Here is an 18,937-nt window from a genome sequence, read left to right as displayed (position 1 = left end):
GATCTCAGGATCATCAGATGGAGCCCTACATTGGGCTCTGCGCTCAGTGTGGAGTCTGTTTGAAAATCTGTCTCTCCTCTGCCTCTGCCCTTTTTCTTGCTCAAAAAATAAATAAAATCTAAAAAAAGAGAAAAGAATGAGTAGAGAGAACTAGCATTGAGTGCTTCATAAAATAAATATTGGTTCCTTCAGGCTCCCTGAGTATATGTACATACACGCGCCCGCACACACACACACACACACACACACACACACACACACACACACACCTGTGTGTGGGCACACATACAATAATACACTTAGAAAATAACAGGATTCACTCTAACAATGAATAACAATGTTTAAATGTATTTAATAGTTTGATGGCTGAAAGACTGAGAGATCAATTTCAAAATCACAACGGATTAAAAATCTATTTTTCTGAGATTTAACTGAGAGTTAGGTATCTGTTAATCTTTAAAATGGATACTTTTGCCAATTATATAAATTTATGAACTGTGATGTATTGAAATGCAGGAAACAGAAGCCCATCTCTGTGGATTAAACTTGTAACAGCATTTTATTTTCCTTCCACAAGTCTAAGGCAAGGGAGTGCAGGCCCATTCTAGCACTTTGTTCCATTATCCTCACAGTGAAGCTTTTATCTTCAGACTTGTCTAATCATAGAGGCATGATGGCTTCTCCCTCTTCAGTTGTGTTGTAGGCTGGAGAAAGAGAAAAGGACAAAAAGAGTGTCTGTATTAATTAGAAAACAAAAGTAATACCCAAAATCTCTAACAGAAATACACTTGTATCTCATTGCCTACACTCTTGTTACCTTGCAACCCTTGGCTGCAACAGAAACTGAGGAGGTGAGTATTTTATCTGGGAACATTGCCAACCTGAACAAAAAGAGGTCCTGTCAGCAAGGGAGTAGCAGAGAAGAGCTCTTAGGTAGGAAATTAGAACTGTCAAAGGATTCACTGAATTCAGAATGCTATATAATTACAACCAGTAATGTTAAGCCGTCTCAATTTTCAAAGTAATACTAAATATTAATAACTATTCATTTATGCTATAATTGGGGGTTTTATTTTTTATGAATAGTCAAGGTAAATAATGAAATAATATAAATACACATTTTATAAACTTTATTACCTACATCATAGTAGTAAGAATGACATCACATAGCTTTTATTCTAATGCCAGAATTTTTTTTAATACACCTCATTAAATGGTAGATTTAGGGTCCAATACTAATCTCCTTTGGATAACACCTAAATTCTGAATCATAGAACCTAAATCCAAATTCTAAAGATTTTCTAAGTTAATCACCAATATCAGTTTCAAATAACATTTCTTTAATGCCCAAGTTCTAAATGAATTCTTTAAGCTAAATGTGGAACATTTATTCAAGAAACTCTTGTGTTCTGTGTATCTTTTCTAGCCTTAATACCTAAAATTCAGCATTTGTTAGGTTAGTGTTTAGGTATTAAAATTGTTACCTCTTGAGAGACGTTGTTTTCAATACATAAAAATACTTCTTACTGTATTCTATCTCTGACTAAAATGTAATTAATTTCTCTGGATTTCTCAAAACTAGTCTTTAATATTGATAATCAGGTTGGACAGACTTTTCAATAAAATTTAGGTGGCAGGGGAAGAAGAGAAAATAAAGATCAGATATCTGTTCCAATGTTCTGTCTAAATGGTTCTCAGAAGTGAACATAGTACATTTTTCTGAATGCAAATCAAATACTAATTCATACTTAATGTAATACAATATTACAGATTTACATCTAATTTCAAATCCTCTGTGAATTCAATTAGAATTAATTCTATCTCATCTTACACATCTTATTGAATACATTTTTTTAAATCTAATTCTGATCCTGTGATTTGAGATGATTTGCACTTTATAAACATTCACATGCAAATATGATGGGGTGTCATATATCATGGGCACATGGGTTTAGATAAAATATTTTCTCCAATTATAAAGAAAAACATAGAATATTGTATATAAAAACTTGACCCTTCTTTGCTTATAGCTAAAGAATTTAGGTAGAGAGAATATAAAGAAATGTAATTAAGGGAATAATCAAGTAAGAATTTCTAAAAAACAATAAACTTTGCAAAAGGCAACGTGTTCCATATGATACATGCACATATAAAGATAAATGTGTATGTTTTGACATATGATACATGGATATATAAATCTATGATGCTATTCTGAAGGAACGGAATTGCCAAATGAAATCATTAAGTAACTTTTTGTCTCATAATGTCCATTAAAGTGTGCTCCATAGGGTAATTCTTTTCCTTCCCCTGGATAAAATCTTGGTTGGTGTCCCACAGCTGTCTTAAATAATAAAAATCCCACTGGTACTCTAGTTACTTAAACTATTTCAATTCTGAAAGTGATAGGTACAGCCAGAGTATAATAAAAACTACAAGCTTCATTTAAAATTAAAGCTTCTGCACTCACCTAATCAGTCATGCAACAGAAGGCAGGCCTGCAGTATACAGAGTGGCTTGGATAGATATTCCTCTATTTTCCCAACTTGTCTTTCTTTGTATCAGTTGTTAACTTGCACTGATTCTGATCACAACAGGGTTCAAGATGGTGGAGAGATGAGGGTGTAGGAAAACTCCTGCCTGCTGGTACTTTTATTGGTCACCATCATTGCTGTCTAGTTTGACAGGTATCAAAGCTGGGGCTTGTTCCCCCCCCCTTGCACAGTGTTTCAGTTCCTTGCAGGATTCCTCAGACTATTTACTTCTCTCTCCATTTATTGGTAGGCATCTCTCACCTACAGTTCACTGTGATTTGGTTCTCAGCAGGTTCATGTCTTCATAGACTCTCTTTTGGAATCCCATTGCTTATTAGGCAGTCCTTTTGGATAGAGTTCATTTAAGATGACTTCAGGCACCCTTATGTTTATTACAGCATTATTTACAATAGCCAAGATACAGAAGCAACCCAAGTGTCCATCCATAATGAATGGATAAATATAATGTGGAGGAACATAAAAATAAGCGAGATCTCGCCATCTGCAACAACATGGATGGACCTAGAGGATACAATGCTAAGTGAAATAAATCAGAAGAAGACAAATACCATGTGATTTCACTCATATGTAGAATTTAAGAAACAAAACAAATGAACAAAGAAAAAAGAAGAGACCTCCCCCCAAAAAAGAAAGCCAGACTCTTAAATATAGGAAAAAATTGGTAGTTACAGAGGTGGGTTGGGAATGGGTGAAAAAAAGCACATTTATTGTGATGAGCACTAAGTAGTCTATAAAATTGTTGAATCACAAACAAATAAAAAAAGACAAACAAAAAACCAAACTCTTAAATACAAGAACAAACTAGTGGTTACTAGAGGGGAGGTAGAGAAGGGGAATGGGTGAAATAGATGAGAGGGATTAAGAGTACATTTATCATGATAAGCACTGAGTAATGTACAGAATTGCTGAATCATCATATAGTACATCTGAAATGAATGTAACACTGTATGTTAATTCTACTTCAATAAGAATGTGTAACGGCTACAACTGTTTTACAAGAGAAAGAAATAGAAAAAAATAACTCCAGGCCAACTTTTACCCCTGTATGTGGCCCCCACCTTTGCAATATGTCTATGGTCAACTGTCAGTTACAAATTACTTTCAAAACAAAGCTTTCTATTCTCTTGTCACAACTGGTATTTTCATATGTATACAAATGTGTTTTAAATTATAAAATTGAAACTGAGTTCAAAGCATCACTGAGCCATAGTTGTTTTGCAATAATGAATATAGAACAGAGAAACTATTATGTGTGGTGAATGTTATTTATTGCTTATTAAAAACATGGAGATCACTAAGAGAGGCCAACATCCTTCTTTTACAGATCAAGAAGCAAAGAATCAATTTAGCAAAAGTTGTTTTTGGGCAGGGGCAGTGAAAAGCTTTATGAGATGCCCTCAAGAGAATACAGGGTCTAGAGTCAAAAATATGTGGCTTGATCCAAGCACTAGTATTAGTTACAAGAAGTTGACCAAGTTTAATGAAGTATGTAATCTCAGTTTCTTCTTCCATAAAATGGGGGAATGGCAGCTTTAGCAAATATATTGTTTGATAATTAAATAAGATGCAATACACATGGTGTATATCACATATAACTACTTAATCGTTGTTAATTAATTTTTCCTTCTAACACTGGTCAAAACATGTTTTAAATTATAGTCATAGCTTCTTCAGGTCTTCCTTTTTTTTTTTTTAACTCAGTGGGGCTTGAACTCAGTGACCTTGAGGTCAAGACCCAAGCTGAGCTCAAGAGTCAGACACTTAACCGACTGAGCTACCCAGGTGCCCCTTAGGTATTCACTTTTAAAAAATGATTTCTGAAGCTAACACATATTACACAAATATATACACATGTATTTACATTATTTTCTGGTCATTAATTCATTACAATGCAATGTTTAGCAAGTGCATATATGATGCAGTATTAAAATGAACTGTTTTACTATACTACAGAAAACACATTTCAACCTGCCAAATTATATTTTTTACATTTTATTTTTCTAGATAAAGCAAAGGAACCAGTAAAGAAAAATCATGGACTTCAACTGAATTAATCTTTGGGATTAGTAAAACAAGGAGAGAGGCTTTGGTTTTCAAACTAGTAGGGGAGACACAGACCATTGGATAAAAGTTCTCCAAGACATGCTGGGAGAAAATTCTGTTAGAATATGTAGTCCTAGCACTATTATGATGCAAATCCTAATGTTTAGATGTTCACAACTCCTCCTCTTCATCTCTGAACAAGTTATTCATGTTGGTAGTCAAGCTACTGCTAAGTGGAATGGCTAGTATTGTATCTGTATTTATCCAAAGAGAAAAAAAGTATTTTTCCCAAGTAGGTAGTGCATTATGTCAGTGTCTCACTGTACCACTTCCTTGTTTGTTTATATTCCTCTCATAAATATGCATTCATTTCAAGATTCTGGGTGTAATGTATGCTTAATATGCTTTCTCTATGTGGTTAACAACATTTGAAGGATTAAGACAAGTTTTTGCCCCACGATCTCTTTTTCTATTCTAACACAGATCCAGAACAACACTGCAAGTCTACTGTATAACATCTAGATCAGAATTTGAAAATGTCTCCCTCTCCCTCTGATATCTAAGATTCTAATATACATTATGTTTAAATATTAATGAAACATATTTCAGTGGGCTTTGTATGAGATCAATATTATTACTTTCCAGGCCCATTTTATATAGGTAACAAATACTGTTCTTTCAAAAATGCTATTATTTTGGGGTGCCTGGATGGCTCAGTTGGTTAAGCATCCACCTTCAGCTCAGGTCATGATCCTGGGGTCTTGGTATTGAGACCTGAGTCAGGCTCCCTGTTCAGCGGGCAGTCTCCTTCTCCCTCTCTCTGCCCTTTCCCCTAGTTGTGCCTTCTTGCTCTCTCTTTCTCTCTGTAAAAAATCTCCCAAATGCTAGTGTTTTGTTCATGTTAAGCCAATGATTTCTCTCTTCTGATAAAAAGTAAAGGGACTTGTGATGTTAATTGGAAGTATCAGTTTGAAATAATTTTTTAATATATGTGTTGTTAATATATATAAATATACTTGAAATGCCTCTATATACATTTCCTAGTTCTGCCCACTGAAAGGGCTTAGAAATAATAACCCACTAATGACAACAATTAAGCCAAAATTTCATATCTTGGTTTCTAAATATGATTCTCCACTAAAAGGAATAGGGTTCCCTGGGGGGGAGGGAAAGGCAAATTCTAGAACTGAGGAAGAGAAAGAGCAAGATAAAATTGTAATATTTTGTTATATAAGGAAGCAAAAAAGTATTCAAATAATCAAAGGCATGTTTCAAAAGGATAAGCAAACCATCTTGAAGGAGCCCCTACAGGGCAAAGCAAATCATTTGAGCATCAAAACAAAGAACATTAGTAGTAGATTCTATCCCATTAGATGAAATAAGAATCTAGGAGCATGTATTGATATGAACTTTAAAGACAAATAAATAGGGGGCTGATATTAAAGGCTTATGTATTTATTCATTAGCTTAGTTCATTCAATAAATTTGCATCGCACATTTGTATCCCTAATGACGTCAAGGAGAACCAACAGGGTGGAAGCATCTTCCTGATTAGGATAAAGCCTAGAACATAGGCCAATCACTCAGACACCTCTGGAGACACTGAGCACGTGCCAGTATACTTGAAATTTCCTGGGGCAGGGGAAGCGCTAAGTCATGTATTTCCAATTCTGCATGGTTACTTTAATGCTATACCCTCTGTCATCTCTTCAAGTTTGGTGCTGCCAAAATGTCCATATTCTCCTCCCACTTTTTCGCCACATCCTCCATAATTTCTCTTCCCAGGTTCTCATCCAGCTATTCTACTTCTGCCAGGCGTTTAAGAATTGGAAAAGCCCTTAGTTTCCAAGTTAAGAAAGAACATTGAGTTCTGGTAAATAAAATGTAATGAAGATCTCAAATATAACTGTACTACTCTAAATTAAAAAGAAACAAGCCAGGACGCCTGGGTGGCTCCATGGTTGAGCATCTGTCTTTGGCTCAGGGCAGGATCCCGGGTCCAGGATCGAGTCCCGCATCAGGTTCCTTGCAGGGAGCCTGCTTCTCTCTCTGCTTATGTCTTTGCGTCTCTCACTCTCTGTGTCTCTCGTGAATGAATAAAATCCTTAAAAAAATTAAGTAAACATAAAAAGAAACAAACCACATAAAACATGCTATTAAATCATGATTTTCATTAAATACTACCTAGTTCTCAATGCCAACATTTTTTAGAGTAGGCTCAAAATCTATTACAAATATGCTAAACAAAAAACTGAATTGAAAACTGTATGCCAGAAATTAATCTTTTCAGAATATTTCCATGAATGTTGTTTGCATTAAATACAAACTCTCTTTAACATCTTTTTGCTTTGAAATGAAATGATAAACATCCTAGTGGCTAAAGAATATAGTGAAGAGTTAGTTTATAGCTATTAATTATCATAAGTATGTCATGGAAACTGTTCTGAAGACAATTATCATATTAAGTTAAACAACAAAAAAGATACCCCACTGATTTGTTTAACAACGATTTACTGAGTGTCTGCTATATACTACTAATATTGTATACTATATTACCACTACTATGGCAGACCATAGGTACTAGGGATGAATTATAACAATGTCTCTGTCCTAAAGAAACCCACTAGTGATAAAAGCAGACATGTAAATCAATAAATGCAAAGCTGTGTCTCAAGTGCACAAGTCAAGTTACTTGAGTAACTAGGGATGGTGGGCAAAAGAGAATGAGAGGAAGCTTCCTAAAAGAGGGAGTGCTTGAAATGCAATTTAGGAGATGAGTCAGTTTATCAGCCAAGAACAAATGAATGAGAGGCTATTTAACAAAAGAAACAGCTTATACAAAGTCACAGAGGCACCGACTAGCATGGAGCATGATGAGAAAGGATCAGGCGAGAATTAAATTTCAAGCAGGGTCTAATTTGTGGAAGCCCTTATATAGACTAACCTGAGTAGTAAAATCAAATGCATAAAATAATGTAAATGAAAATTACCTAGTCTCTGACAAGTCACGTTCCATACTTCAGGTCCTAAATACTTCTTTTCTCTGTCTGAAAATTCCTTCCCACAGATTTTTTCATAACTGGGTGTTATACCTCATTTTAAGGCCTTGCCTAAAATGTACCTTCTAGGAGGAGGGGTGCCTGTGTGGCTCAGTCAGTTAATTGTCTGACTCTTGGTTTCAGCTTGGGTCAAGATCTCAGGGTCTTGAGATCACTCAGTGGGGAGTCTACTTGAGATTTTCTCCTTCTGCCCCCCCCCGCCGTGCACACACGAGCTCTGTATCTCTGAATCAAATAAAATTAATTTTTTAAAGAAAAAAAATAAATAAAATTAATTTTTTAAAGAAAAAATAAATAAATAAAAATTATCTCCTAGGAAACACCTTTCTATATTATCCACATAAATTATTGCCACCTTACCACACCACCTATGAACCTGCCATTTCCTTCGTTTTTTAATCAATATAGAGAGATTAGAAACATAGAATAAATACCACTTTCACAACTTCATGTAACATATGCACCTGCCCTTGATTTCTAATGTCTTTATTAGTAAACTAGATTGAGAAAATTGTGGAAATTGCTAAGCAACATTTAATGTAGTACAGACTCTAGGGATTTGTTGGCTGGCAATCTTCCTTTTATCCTGTACCATATAAACACATTTTGTTCACTAGTAGCCATATGAATATGACTAAAGTAGAAGAAAGCCTTTCAGAGATATTTGCATTTTATTATCTCAAAAAGGATAAATCTCTAATGCAAAATCATCAAGCAGTATGTCAAAACATACTGAAACACTTTGGAGAGAGCAGAAAAGGTATTTCTAGCCTTTAGAATCCAATGCAAATCTTTCTACCCTTGAGGAGAGACCTACATTTGTCTCCAGAGAAAAGGGCTAGAAAGTAAATCTCCATTAGTATTGGGAAAACTTAAAACTTCTTTTATTTAGCTTCTTGCTAAAGTGGGAGCTCCAGGGAATGTTTCAATATAAACTGACATCCTTTAAAATATTTTAGGGCCTTCAAGAGGAAAATGCAATGTTTATTCTTCTTGTGGTCTGTAAGACATGAGTCCCTGAACTCTTGCAGTCACCCAATCAAATTACCAAGTGCAGAAGACCCTTTACCTCTTCAATTCTGATTTAGAAAAACAAAACAAAACAAAACAAAAAAAACCCTCACTCATTTTCCCTCCTTTCCCCTGTAGTGGGAAAGATTAGAGAGGGAGACAAAACATGAGAGACTCCTAACTCTGGGAAATGAACAATAGGTAGTGGAAAGGGAGGTGGGCGGGCAGGGGGATGGGGTGACTGGGTGACGGGCACTGAGGGGGCACTTGATGAGTCGAGCACTGGGTATCATACTATATGCCTGCAAATTGGACTTCAATAAAAAAATATTTAAAAAAAGCCAAAAAAATCCCCAAAGTATTGCTACTAAATGAAAGAATTACTTCTTTATTTCTAGTTCTCCTATCAAGACACTGTTGACAATAGAAATAAAAATTTAAATATGGCCTAAAGCAGAAAGCATAATTATATTGTAATAAAAACATGTTCTCAAAATTTTGAAATTTTATTAAAATGGCAGTCATTACTGGGGTACCTGGGTGGCTCAGTTGGTTAAGTATTTGCCTTCAGCTCAGGTCATGATCTCAGGGTCCTGGGACTGATCCCCCTCTTTGAATCAGGTTCCCTGCTCAGGTTTGCTTCTCCTTCTCCCTCTGCTCCTCCCCACATCATGCTCCTGCTCTCCCTCTCAAATAAATAAAATCTTTAAAAGAAATAAAATGGCACTAATGACTTTAGTATATGCAAATTCTTTCATTAAGTCTCAAAACTGGGAGGGATTCATTTAAATACAGACCAAATATAACTAATTGACCAGTATCACAATATTAACTGTAGGTAAAATATTCATAATTGTTTTTAAATAACACAGTCTGAAATCTATTAAACATTTGTGTAAAATTTTAAAATGCATGGTTTTCATATTTGCTTTTTCATAGTATAGTTTTTTTACACAAAGTATATTTTGCATTGAACAGGTATTGATTAAATTTGCATTTATACATTTATAATCTTAAAATTGTGACAGTGGTCTTAAAATACCTGACATCTTTAGAGTCAGTGAATTACTTAAGAAAAGGCTTAGAAGATGTCTTGAAAAAGGATCAGGGGTGATCCCACAAAATTAAAATGAAGCAACAATGGGAGCAGTTGACCGAATGAGCATATGAGATATTGAAAGTGCTGATGAGAGTTAAGTAATAGGCCTGTTATGTGCAGTCCTGGTAAAGCCAGATGTGGAGAATGTGCTAACAGAGCATTTGCAAACTGAAGTCACTTGAAGATATTACACTGATGATGGAGACCTGAGTATTCATTGCCGATATTAGAAAAGAGGTGATGGCATTAATGCTTAATGATTTAGCTAAAATGGACCCACAACAAGCAAGTCATGTTTTATCAACAAAAATGTGCGTTTGGCTTGTTCTTTATGAAGCCATGCTAGCTAGCTTCATGTTACCACTTCTTTCTCTTCTTGTCCTAATTTTTGTGGTCTATAGTTTGTGGAGTACATTCGTTTGAAAGCACATGATAACTTTGCTTTTTATCCATCTTCTAGTGACTCCTCTGAAGTCCACCTCTCTTCAGAGTTTACAGAGAATGGCTTGCCAAACCTCTGAATTGCCCTATAATTTAATTGAGGTAAGTTGGAAGATTAAGATGGTCTAAGGGAATTAAATGATTTCAAATTATTCTATGACCCATCTTAAACTACAATTTTCTCTTAAAGAACCTTAGAGTCCTTCTTTAACAAAGCTTCTCAATAGCCAAAATGGGAGACAACTGTCTCAAAACATTAACAGCTTCTTAAACCTCTGGCTGCCTTGATCTTTTGAAATACATTTTTTAAATTTTGGGCTTACTTTAGTAGCATCGGTTAATTCTGGGCTTAATATAATAGATACATTTTCATAGTAAATTATATGTATGTTATGTGTTACTTTTTTCCCTAGCACTGTGTTCTCCTTTATTCATTCAGTCTCTGTCAGGAATACAAAAATTAGTCATGCTCTCAAAGAAGTTATAGCTTAGATGTGAGGCTGAGATAAATCTAATGTTATAATAAAAGGCAGAAAGAAATGTCATGAAAAGGATCATGTAGCATTTCATAGGAGTTCAGTAGACAAGATTACTTTCAGCTGATTATACTTAAACTACAGAAGAGATTTATTTAGGCTGGAATTTTCTTTTTCTTAAAGATTTTATTTATTTGACAGAGAGGGAGAAGAGTGAGTGAGAGCGCATAAGCAGGGCAAGTGGCAGGGAGAGGGAGAAGCAGGCTCCCCACAGAGCAGGGAGCCAGAAGCGGGGCTCTACCCCAGGTCCTGGGATCATGACCTGAGCCGAAGGCAAATGCTTTGCCAAATGAACCCCCCAGGCACCCTACGCTGGACTTCCAAAGAATTCCATATCCAAGCAAATGACTGGGCTTCAGCAAATTTAAAAATTACATGAAGTGATATGTAATATTTGGAAGATTACATGTATATGTGCATCTACGGGGAGGGCAGAAGGACAGGATAAGATCACTAGCATTCATCATATTCTGAAAAGCATACATGACATTCAGAATGGTTAAAAGCAAACTACACTACACGGAAAAGTGTTTGGAGAGGCTTCAAAATTATTAAAATTAGGGACGCCTGGGTGGCTCAGTGGTTGAGCGTCTGCCTTTGGCTCAGGGCTTGACCTCGGTCCGGGGATCGAGCAAGCCTGCTTCTCCCTCTGTCTGTGTCTCTGCCTCTCTCTGTCTCTCATAGATAAATAAATAAAATCTTGAAAAAAAAACCCAAAATTATTAATATCAGTATGATTATAATTATATTCTCATTGCCTCCAATAGTTCATCAGCATTTTTGTTTCTCAGCAATCTGGCGGAGGAAACATAATGAAGTTTTCTTTGAATAAATGTGCTTTTCCAAAGACTAGAAAACACATCTGACTGTTCCGTACTATCTCAAAATAGAATATGTTGACTTTCTTTCCTAATTTTCTTTATGCCTAAAGATTGTTCACTACTGATAAAATCGAGTCCATGATAATGCTATCCCTTTGTGCTTATTCCTTGTAATGGAAATTATTGTCAGTTTAAATTAACAACAAAAATGATTAAAAAATAGGCAAGATTAGAATATGGGCAGTAGATATCATATTAAAAATACACATAGGGTATTTTATTCTAAAATTTATGATGCGAATTGATGAGCAACTGAAGATCTATTATGGAAAAAAAGGATAAATTTAGATGTGCATTTGGGAAAGAGAAAGGATAATAGTATGAGAGAAAAGCAACTAGAAAGTAAGAGATTATTTTATAGAGTTTTCTATAAGGATGAATGAATGAAAAAAATGGCAAGATGGTTTTAAAAGATTTAGAATTACAAAGTATAAAGTGACAGCAATTGAACTACTCACTCAAATAAGAAAAAGAAGGCACCACATATAGCTACTTGATGGCATGAAATTGAAGTACCTGAATTTCTGAAGAGTTTTAAAAAAGTCTGGTAAGAAGGGCCTAAAAGTGTAAAAGGTATGAAAATAACTTTTTTGAGTTTAGTAGAATGTGAACTGGTGATAAAAGTTTGACAGGCACAGAACTAGGTAAGAAGCAAAACAATAAAAAGAAAGATAAATTCAGATACTGACATTTAAGAAGTATACCTGATAGCACTCTGCATAAAAAGGTATAGGTTTCCAGATCCAAATACAGTATTACCTGTTGTGTGTTGTGCATATGTTGAATAGGTAGCAGAAGTATCAAGCTTGAGTTTTCACTAAAGTACCCATTATCATTTACCAAAAAATACTGCCATGACTTTAAAGCCACAGAACGACAACAAAAAATATTATCACGTTTTCTTTTATTGAGCCAGTTGAATTGCTCCACACATTGTGAACTCTGTTTAAGGTGAAGCAATTATTTAAATGTTTTTGCGGTTCTCTTTCACCACTTCATATATCGTGTATAGTCCAGGCACTTCACACAAAATGGTGCTTAATAAGGACCAAAGTCACATCATTCAGAACTTTCTAGCAATTAAAATGATCTAATACCCTCACAGACTTAAGTAGTCATATTTTACCTATTTCCGGATCTTTTGCACAGGGCTTGGTGACTAATTCCTAGTGTCATTTGAGAGAAATTCCCTGAGATGTGGAGACTCTGAACCATATGCTCCATCCCAATATTATAACTGATACTAAAACATAATAATATGGTTCTAAGAAATGCAGAAGCACAATCATAAACAGTAAATCTAGACTTACATGAAACAGTTCTGGCCCTCCTCTGTAAATTTAATTGATATAAACCTAAAACTTACAGTTATCAAAATATTTGAGGTTTTCAGGTGAGGAGAATCAGCACTATAATGCAAGTTGGTAAGCCACAAATGAAATATGCAATTCTGTACAAGTGCTTGGCGGCATCTCAGCCCCTGAACCTTCCCTTCGTCAACTTCAAAAAGACTGATTTCTCACCATTCAATCCTGTCCTTGCAATATAATCTTTTTTCACTGATCTTTCCTCTCTTCTCTGCCCTCTAAAAGATTTTGTAAACTGGAGTTCAGGGTTTCTCTCTTTTTATGTTTAGCACAGTGCTGGGTAAGGCTAAAGAGCCAAGGTTTCAAAGTGTCCCCACATCTATCTTTCTAGCCCAAATTCTCTCTCCAGGACTTGGGCTTATATATCCAGTCATTGTACTTAAGCTATAGGGACCCACGGAGTCACTAGGCTGGGCCAAGAAACCAGCAGAGAAACACAGTAAATCCTCCTGGAACATCTTATAGGTAAAGTGTGGGGGAAACTCATATTTTATATCCATATAAATATGAACTGACTTCAGAATAGAAAATTCATATGAATTTTTAGATAAAAACTAAAGACTTCAAATAAGATTACTCATAAAAAATAAGATTACTCTTGGCTGGGGGGTGGGTGAGTATATCATCATTAAGATATTTTGATAGAAAAGTCTGAGAAGCTTGGTATCATTATTATTTTTTTAAGATTTATGTATTTATTCATGATACACAGAGAGAGAGAGAGAGGGGGGCAGAGACACAGGCAGAGGGAGAAGCAGGCTCCATGCCGGGAGCCCAATGTGGGACTCGATCCCTGGACTTGGGGATCACGCCCTGAGCGAAAGGCAGCCGCTCAACCACTGAGCCACCCAGGCGTCCCATTGGTATTATGCTAAATAAATCTACCTTATAAGTATGGGTTAGCACTTTTGTGTGTGAATAATGAAGCAGAAGTGAAAGGGGGTTTAATAATAGGAATGGCCACAGACAAATTATGGAGTGGGTCAAGTTTATCCTCCGTTACCACTATCATCACCAGGAAAACCTCTCAGACCTTGGCCTACGCTCTTGAAGAGTCTGACTTCTTTCTTAACCTCCGTCCTCACTAAGATCATTCTGTCTTTTCTTCATCAATATGCTCTTCTGCATTCCACGTCCTTAAGACATTACTATGTGTGTAAAGAGACAATCGTTTAGTACTGAAGATAAAAATCAAATTAAAGTGGTAGCCATCTAACGTAATTTTATGCAACATCACTTTGGACATATCTGTCATTAGGTGAATTCTTCTCGGCATTTACACTGTACCAGAGAATGTGCAAAGTGATGAGAATGCTTTTCTCTCTTCAGTTTTTAAGATTCCTAAACTATTTTTAATAGCATGCAAAATCTAGTGCCATATTCTGCACAGAGTGCTCAGCAGTGACATGGTTCTTTCTCGACACAGGCATCAAACTCAGAAAGGGTAAAGGAGACAAGAAGAGATGAAGCAAAATGTGAAGGATACCAGAATAGGAAGTAATCAAATTAGTCTGAATCTAGCATTTCAAAATTACTGTGATTTCAGTCATATTTTTCATAGTGCTGGAAACCTGAACAACTTGGGAGTCGCTACTATGTGCTTTCGTCTCTGAAAAGTTAGCAAAGTCACCCAGCAACCAATAACGTATTTATCTGATGGCAATATATCTAACAGAAAATGCTGTGTCTTCACTCCCAGGAAAAAATCTAACAAGTCCTCAGAACACATGTGAGTTTTCTTCTTAAAGAAAATATCCCCATCTTCTTTCCTGCTACCACAGTTAAGTGAATTTAAAATGCATTCACATTCTGCATGATGCTAACACAACCTTGTCATATGTATCATCGCCTTCTTTTTACAGATGAGGGGACAAGTTCTGAGAGGTTAAGTGAGTCAGTGTTGTACAGCTATCGGCAGGATCCCGATTTCCAAGTCCCTAGATGGCTTTCCAGGATTCCTCTACGCCTAGGCAGTCAAGATCCAAGCAGGAGACAGAAATAACACAATAACTGAAACAAGGAAAAGCTAATATGAGGAATTATTAGCTGGTGAAAAGGGAGTGACTACTAGGAGAGGAGACCACCAACAAACACAGTAGTGGTGCAGGGGGCCACCAGGACCTCCGGGCCGTGACAAAGTACCCCACAGCTCAGGGAGTAAACTAGAAGAACCCTTCTCCCCATTCCTCTCCTCTGTGCTACCAAGCTAGTGAGTCAGACCGTATTGGAGATAATGTGGCTGTGGCCCAACTAATGGTAAACGAAATCCATTGAAGCGTCACAGATTGGGTTGGTGAGGAAACCACCAGCTGAGGTGTTGGTGAAACTTGCTAGGAATCCACCCACTGGGACGCCAGCAAGGCTTACTGGGAAGCCACACACTGGGGAACTAGCCAAACTTCCTGAAAGTAGTGAAAACACTGGTCTCTTGCACACCACTGGCCAGAAAGCCCCTCACTGAGCAGGCCACAAGAAGAAAAGCACTGGTACCAAGAAGAGGCCTTTGTCTTTTTACGCAATGTCCCTCCAGCACCTTCTACTGACACACCCGAACACTGGGCCAACGGAGAACAAAGCAATGTTTATAGGTTCTAGCTCTAAATATCACAATTCAGGGCAGAGAAGATGAATAAGGAACTGAGAGGCACTGAATTGTTGGCCTGTACCTCAGTGACTCTCCTCAGCTGTTGAGGGGGAAATGCTTTTATGCCAAACTCCGAGTCCATTTCCCCCCTTAATTACTCTTAAAATAAACTGCAGACCCGACCTCTGGGGACACTATGGACTGATCACTGGTATGACACATGGTAAGTGCATGAGGAGAGCACAATGCAGTGAATGAGATGACGTCTGAAGCCAAAACACTTGGGTGTTAATATTAGCTCCAGCACTGACTAAATTTGAGGTCTTGCAAAAGTTAATCTCTGTATGCCTCAGTCTCCTTATCTGTAAAAGGGGATGATCAATAATACCTACTTTATTAGGACGTTGGGAGAAGCAAATGTAAAGCCTATAGTACGACACTTGGCACGTGGTTAGAACTTGATAAATATTAGTATTTACCCATACGTGTCAGTTTGCAATTGGTGTTTGAAAATACATATTCAGTCTTCATTTTTAATTTCCATGTAGGTCTGTATCTCCTAATGCTAAACCCCAACTTGTTTGGGTGAGACTGGGCCATGTTCCCCAAAGTCTTGCCCCTTCCTGGGCATTGCCTTCAGCTCTGATTTCAGACCCTGACACTGCCCTGGCTCGCTGAATAATCCTCATCAGCAGGAGCCAACTCACTGTGGATCCATCTTCCCAAGGGGGGGGGGGGGGACACAGGTTTAAATAATTCATCTTTCTTTAAAATCTTTTCCAGTTACGACTAAATTCAATACCCGTTTTCCCCAAATAGTGAGTTATACTTGAGAGAAAAAGAGGAAGGAAATCACTATTTTGGGTGCCTCCCCACCTGTGCCAGGCAGCACTTTGTGTGCATTACCTGATTGATCCTCATCGCAGTCCTATCAGCTTAGTACTTTTAATCCTATTTCGCAAATAAGGAAACTGAGGCTCAGAAAGGTCAAGTAGTCAGGTCAAGATCACACTCTAGTTACCCAGCAAAGCCTGAATCCAAATCTGGTCTGTTTGGGTGGCCTGCACGCACGTTCTCAACGGCACTTGCCTCCCACTCTCCTCATCCCAGACATCAAAGACCTGAACTGCTCGGTGCTTTTCAAGCTTTGCTCTAAAGAGAAGAGTGGGCGTGCAACTTTTTTTTTTTTTCTTTCTTTCTTTCTCAAACGTATCATTTTGAAATAAAGCAAATGAAATTCATTTACCAGTTCCTGGAATTTTAAAACTCACTAACATCCTATTTAAGATGAGTGAAAATGAGCATCACCTTGGCGCCCTGGTCCTCGCCTCTCCGCCGGCTGCAGACGCGGTGGGGCCGGGGCCGGTGGGGCCGGAGCGGGTGGGCCCGGGGCCCCGGCGCGGTGCGGAGCTCGCGCAGAGCCCCTGGTGCCCGGGGCCGACCCGCGTGGGCCTCCTCCTGCGGCAGCGGCCCGAGCCCGCGAGCCCGCCCCCCGCCCCCCCCCCCCCCCCGGGATGCGCTGCCCCGACCCCCGCCCCTCGCCCCGGGAGTCCGGCGAGGAGCGCGGCGGGGGGGGGGGGGCGGAGGCGGAGGCGACGCCCGCCCGGCGCGTCCCGGGCGCGCCCCGCCCGCCTGCGCGGCCCTCCCCGGGGCACCTCGCGGGTCGGGGCGTCCGGGCGCCCGCGCAGCCCCGCGGCCTCCCCGCGGCCTCCCGGCGGCCGGTCCCCACCCCGCGCCGCCTCCTCCCGTAGGCTGCCCGCGGCCCAGCCTGCCTCTCTCTCCGCCTTCACTACCGGGTCAAGCTGCGGAGGGAGGGAGCGAGCCCGGCGAGCCCCCCCGCGGCCCCACTAGTGCACACTCACTCACACTCGCGCGCACACGCACACGCGCCCCGGACCTCGCCGCGGCCACTGCGGCTGCCGCGGGCCCCGGCCCCCCCCCCCCGCCCGCCGCGCGCAGGAGCGGCCCCGGCCCCGCGCCCCCCCCCGCCCCCGCCCCCCGCCCGCCGCGCCGCTCCCGCTCGCCCAGCCCGCCGCCGCCGCCGCCGCCGCCGCCGCCGCGCTCCTCCGCTGCGGGGCCACAGCCCCGAGTGTCATTCCAGGGACAGCAGCCCCGGCCGAGCCGCCCCCGCCCCGCCCCCGCCCCCGGCCCCGGCCCCGGCCCCGGCCCCGGCCCGCCGTCCCCGCCTCCGCCCCCGCAGCATCCACGCTCCGTCCCGAGACGAGGGGACGCGCCGGGCAGAGGGGCAGGAAGGCAAAGTCTGATCCTCGCCGCGCGGCGCCCCGGCTCCCCCGGGCTCCCCGCCCGCCTCCCCCTGCCCCGCAGCAGCCCCTCGGGAGCCGAGGCCGCCCACCCCACTGCCATGTCCAAAAGCTTGAAAAAGAAAAGCCACTGGACGAGCAAAGTCCATGAGAGTGTCATTGGCAGGAACCCGGAGGGCCAGCTGGGCTTCGAACTGAAGGGGGGCGCCGAGAACGGGCAGTTCCCCTACCTGGGGGAGGTGAAGCCCGGCAAGGTGGCCTACGAGAGCGGCAGCAAGCTGGCGTCGGAGGAGCTGCTGCTGGAGGTGAACGAGACCCCCGTGGCGGGGCTCACCATCCGGGACGTGCTGGCCGTCATCAAGCACTGCAAGGACCCCCTCCGCCTCAAGTGTGTCAAGCAAGGTGAGCGCGGCCGCCCGAGCGCGCGGGGGGCGGGAGGGGGGCGACGGCGGGGCCGGCGGGGGGCGCCCCGGGGCGGGAGGGAGCACGACGGCGGGGCCGGCGGGGGGGGGGGCGCCCCGGGGCGGGTAGGGGGCGACGGCGGGGTCGGCGGGGGGCGCCCCGGAGCGGGAGGGAGCACGACGGCGGGGCCGGGGGGGGGGGCGCCCCGGGGCGGGTAGGGGGCGACTGCGGGGTCGGCGGGGGGCGCCCCGGAGCGGGAGGGAGCACGACGGCGGGGCCGGGGGGGGGGGGCGCCCCGGGGCGGGAGGGAGCAGACGACGGGGCCGGCGGGGGGCGCCCCGGAGCGGGAGGGAGCACGACGGCGGGGCCGGGGGGGGGCGCCCCGGGGCGGGAGGGAGCACGACGACGGGGCCGGCGGGGGGCGCCCCGGAGCGGGAGGGAGCACGACGGCGGGGCCGGCGGGGGGCGCCCCGGGGCGGGAGGGAGCAGACGACGGGGCCGGCGGGGGGCGCCCCGGGGCGCGGGGGGCGCACGGGCAGCCGCGCTCTGCAAGGCGCTCGGCCTGCGGGACCCCGGCGGCGCCCGCGAGCTCCGGGGGCGCCTGGCTGCGCGTCGGGGCTCGGCCCGCGGTGCACGGGAGCCTCGGGGCGGGCGCAGGCGCTGCCCGGGGCGCCCTCGGGGCGGCTGGGAGACGGCCAGGG

At 41.8% G+C, this 18,937-nt stretch overlaps 1 protein-coding gene and 1 long non-coding RNA gene across 3 annotated transcripts in view; one reads left to right on the top strand and one right to left on the bottom strand.

Moving 5' to 3' along the window:
• Positions 1–332: 332 nt before the first annotated feature.
• Positions 333–17,055, bottom strand: LOC129494348 (uncharacterized). 2 transcript variants are annotated; one of them, XR_008661330.1, is made up of 2 exons: positions 16,882–17,055; positions 333–704 (listed from the first exon to the last, which is right to left on the bottom strand). It is a non-coding gene; the product is annotated as an uncharacterized LOC129494348 (long non-coding RNA). The 2 variants fall into 2 exon arrangements; XR_008661331.1 differs by lacking the exon at positions 16,882–17,055 and adding an exon at positions 2,468–6,901.
• Positions 17,056–17,839: 784 nt separating this feature from the next.
• Positions 17,840–18,937, top strand: part of MAGI2 (membrane associated guanylate kinase, WW and PDZ domain containing 2) — a 1,298,069-nt gene continuing 1,296,971 nt past the window's right edge. The window contains 1 exon segment of the mRNA XM_055301214.1: positions 17,840–18,236. Within this exon segment, the coding sequence (XP_055157189.1) occupies positions 17,936–18,236 (301 nt within the window). The 5' untranslated portion in view covers positions 17,840–17,935.

The sequence above is a fragment of the Nyctereutes procyonoides genome, unplaced genomic scaffold (genome assembly GCF_905146905.1).
Source record: "Nyctereutes procyonoides isolate TBG_1078 unplaced genomic scaffold, NYPRO_anot_genome, whole genome shotgun sequence".
In the NCBI taxonomy this organism is placed as follows: Eukaryota; Metazoa; Chordata; class Mammalia; order Carnivora; family Canidae; genus Nyctereutes; species Nyctereutes procyonoides.
This window is presented reverse-complemented; position numbering and strand designations above follow the sequence as displayed.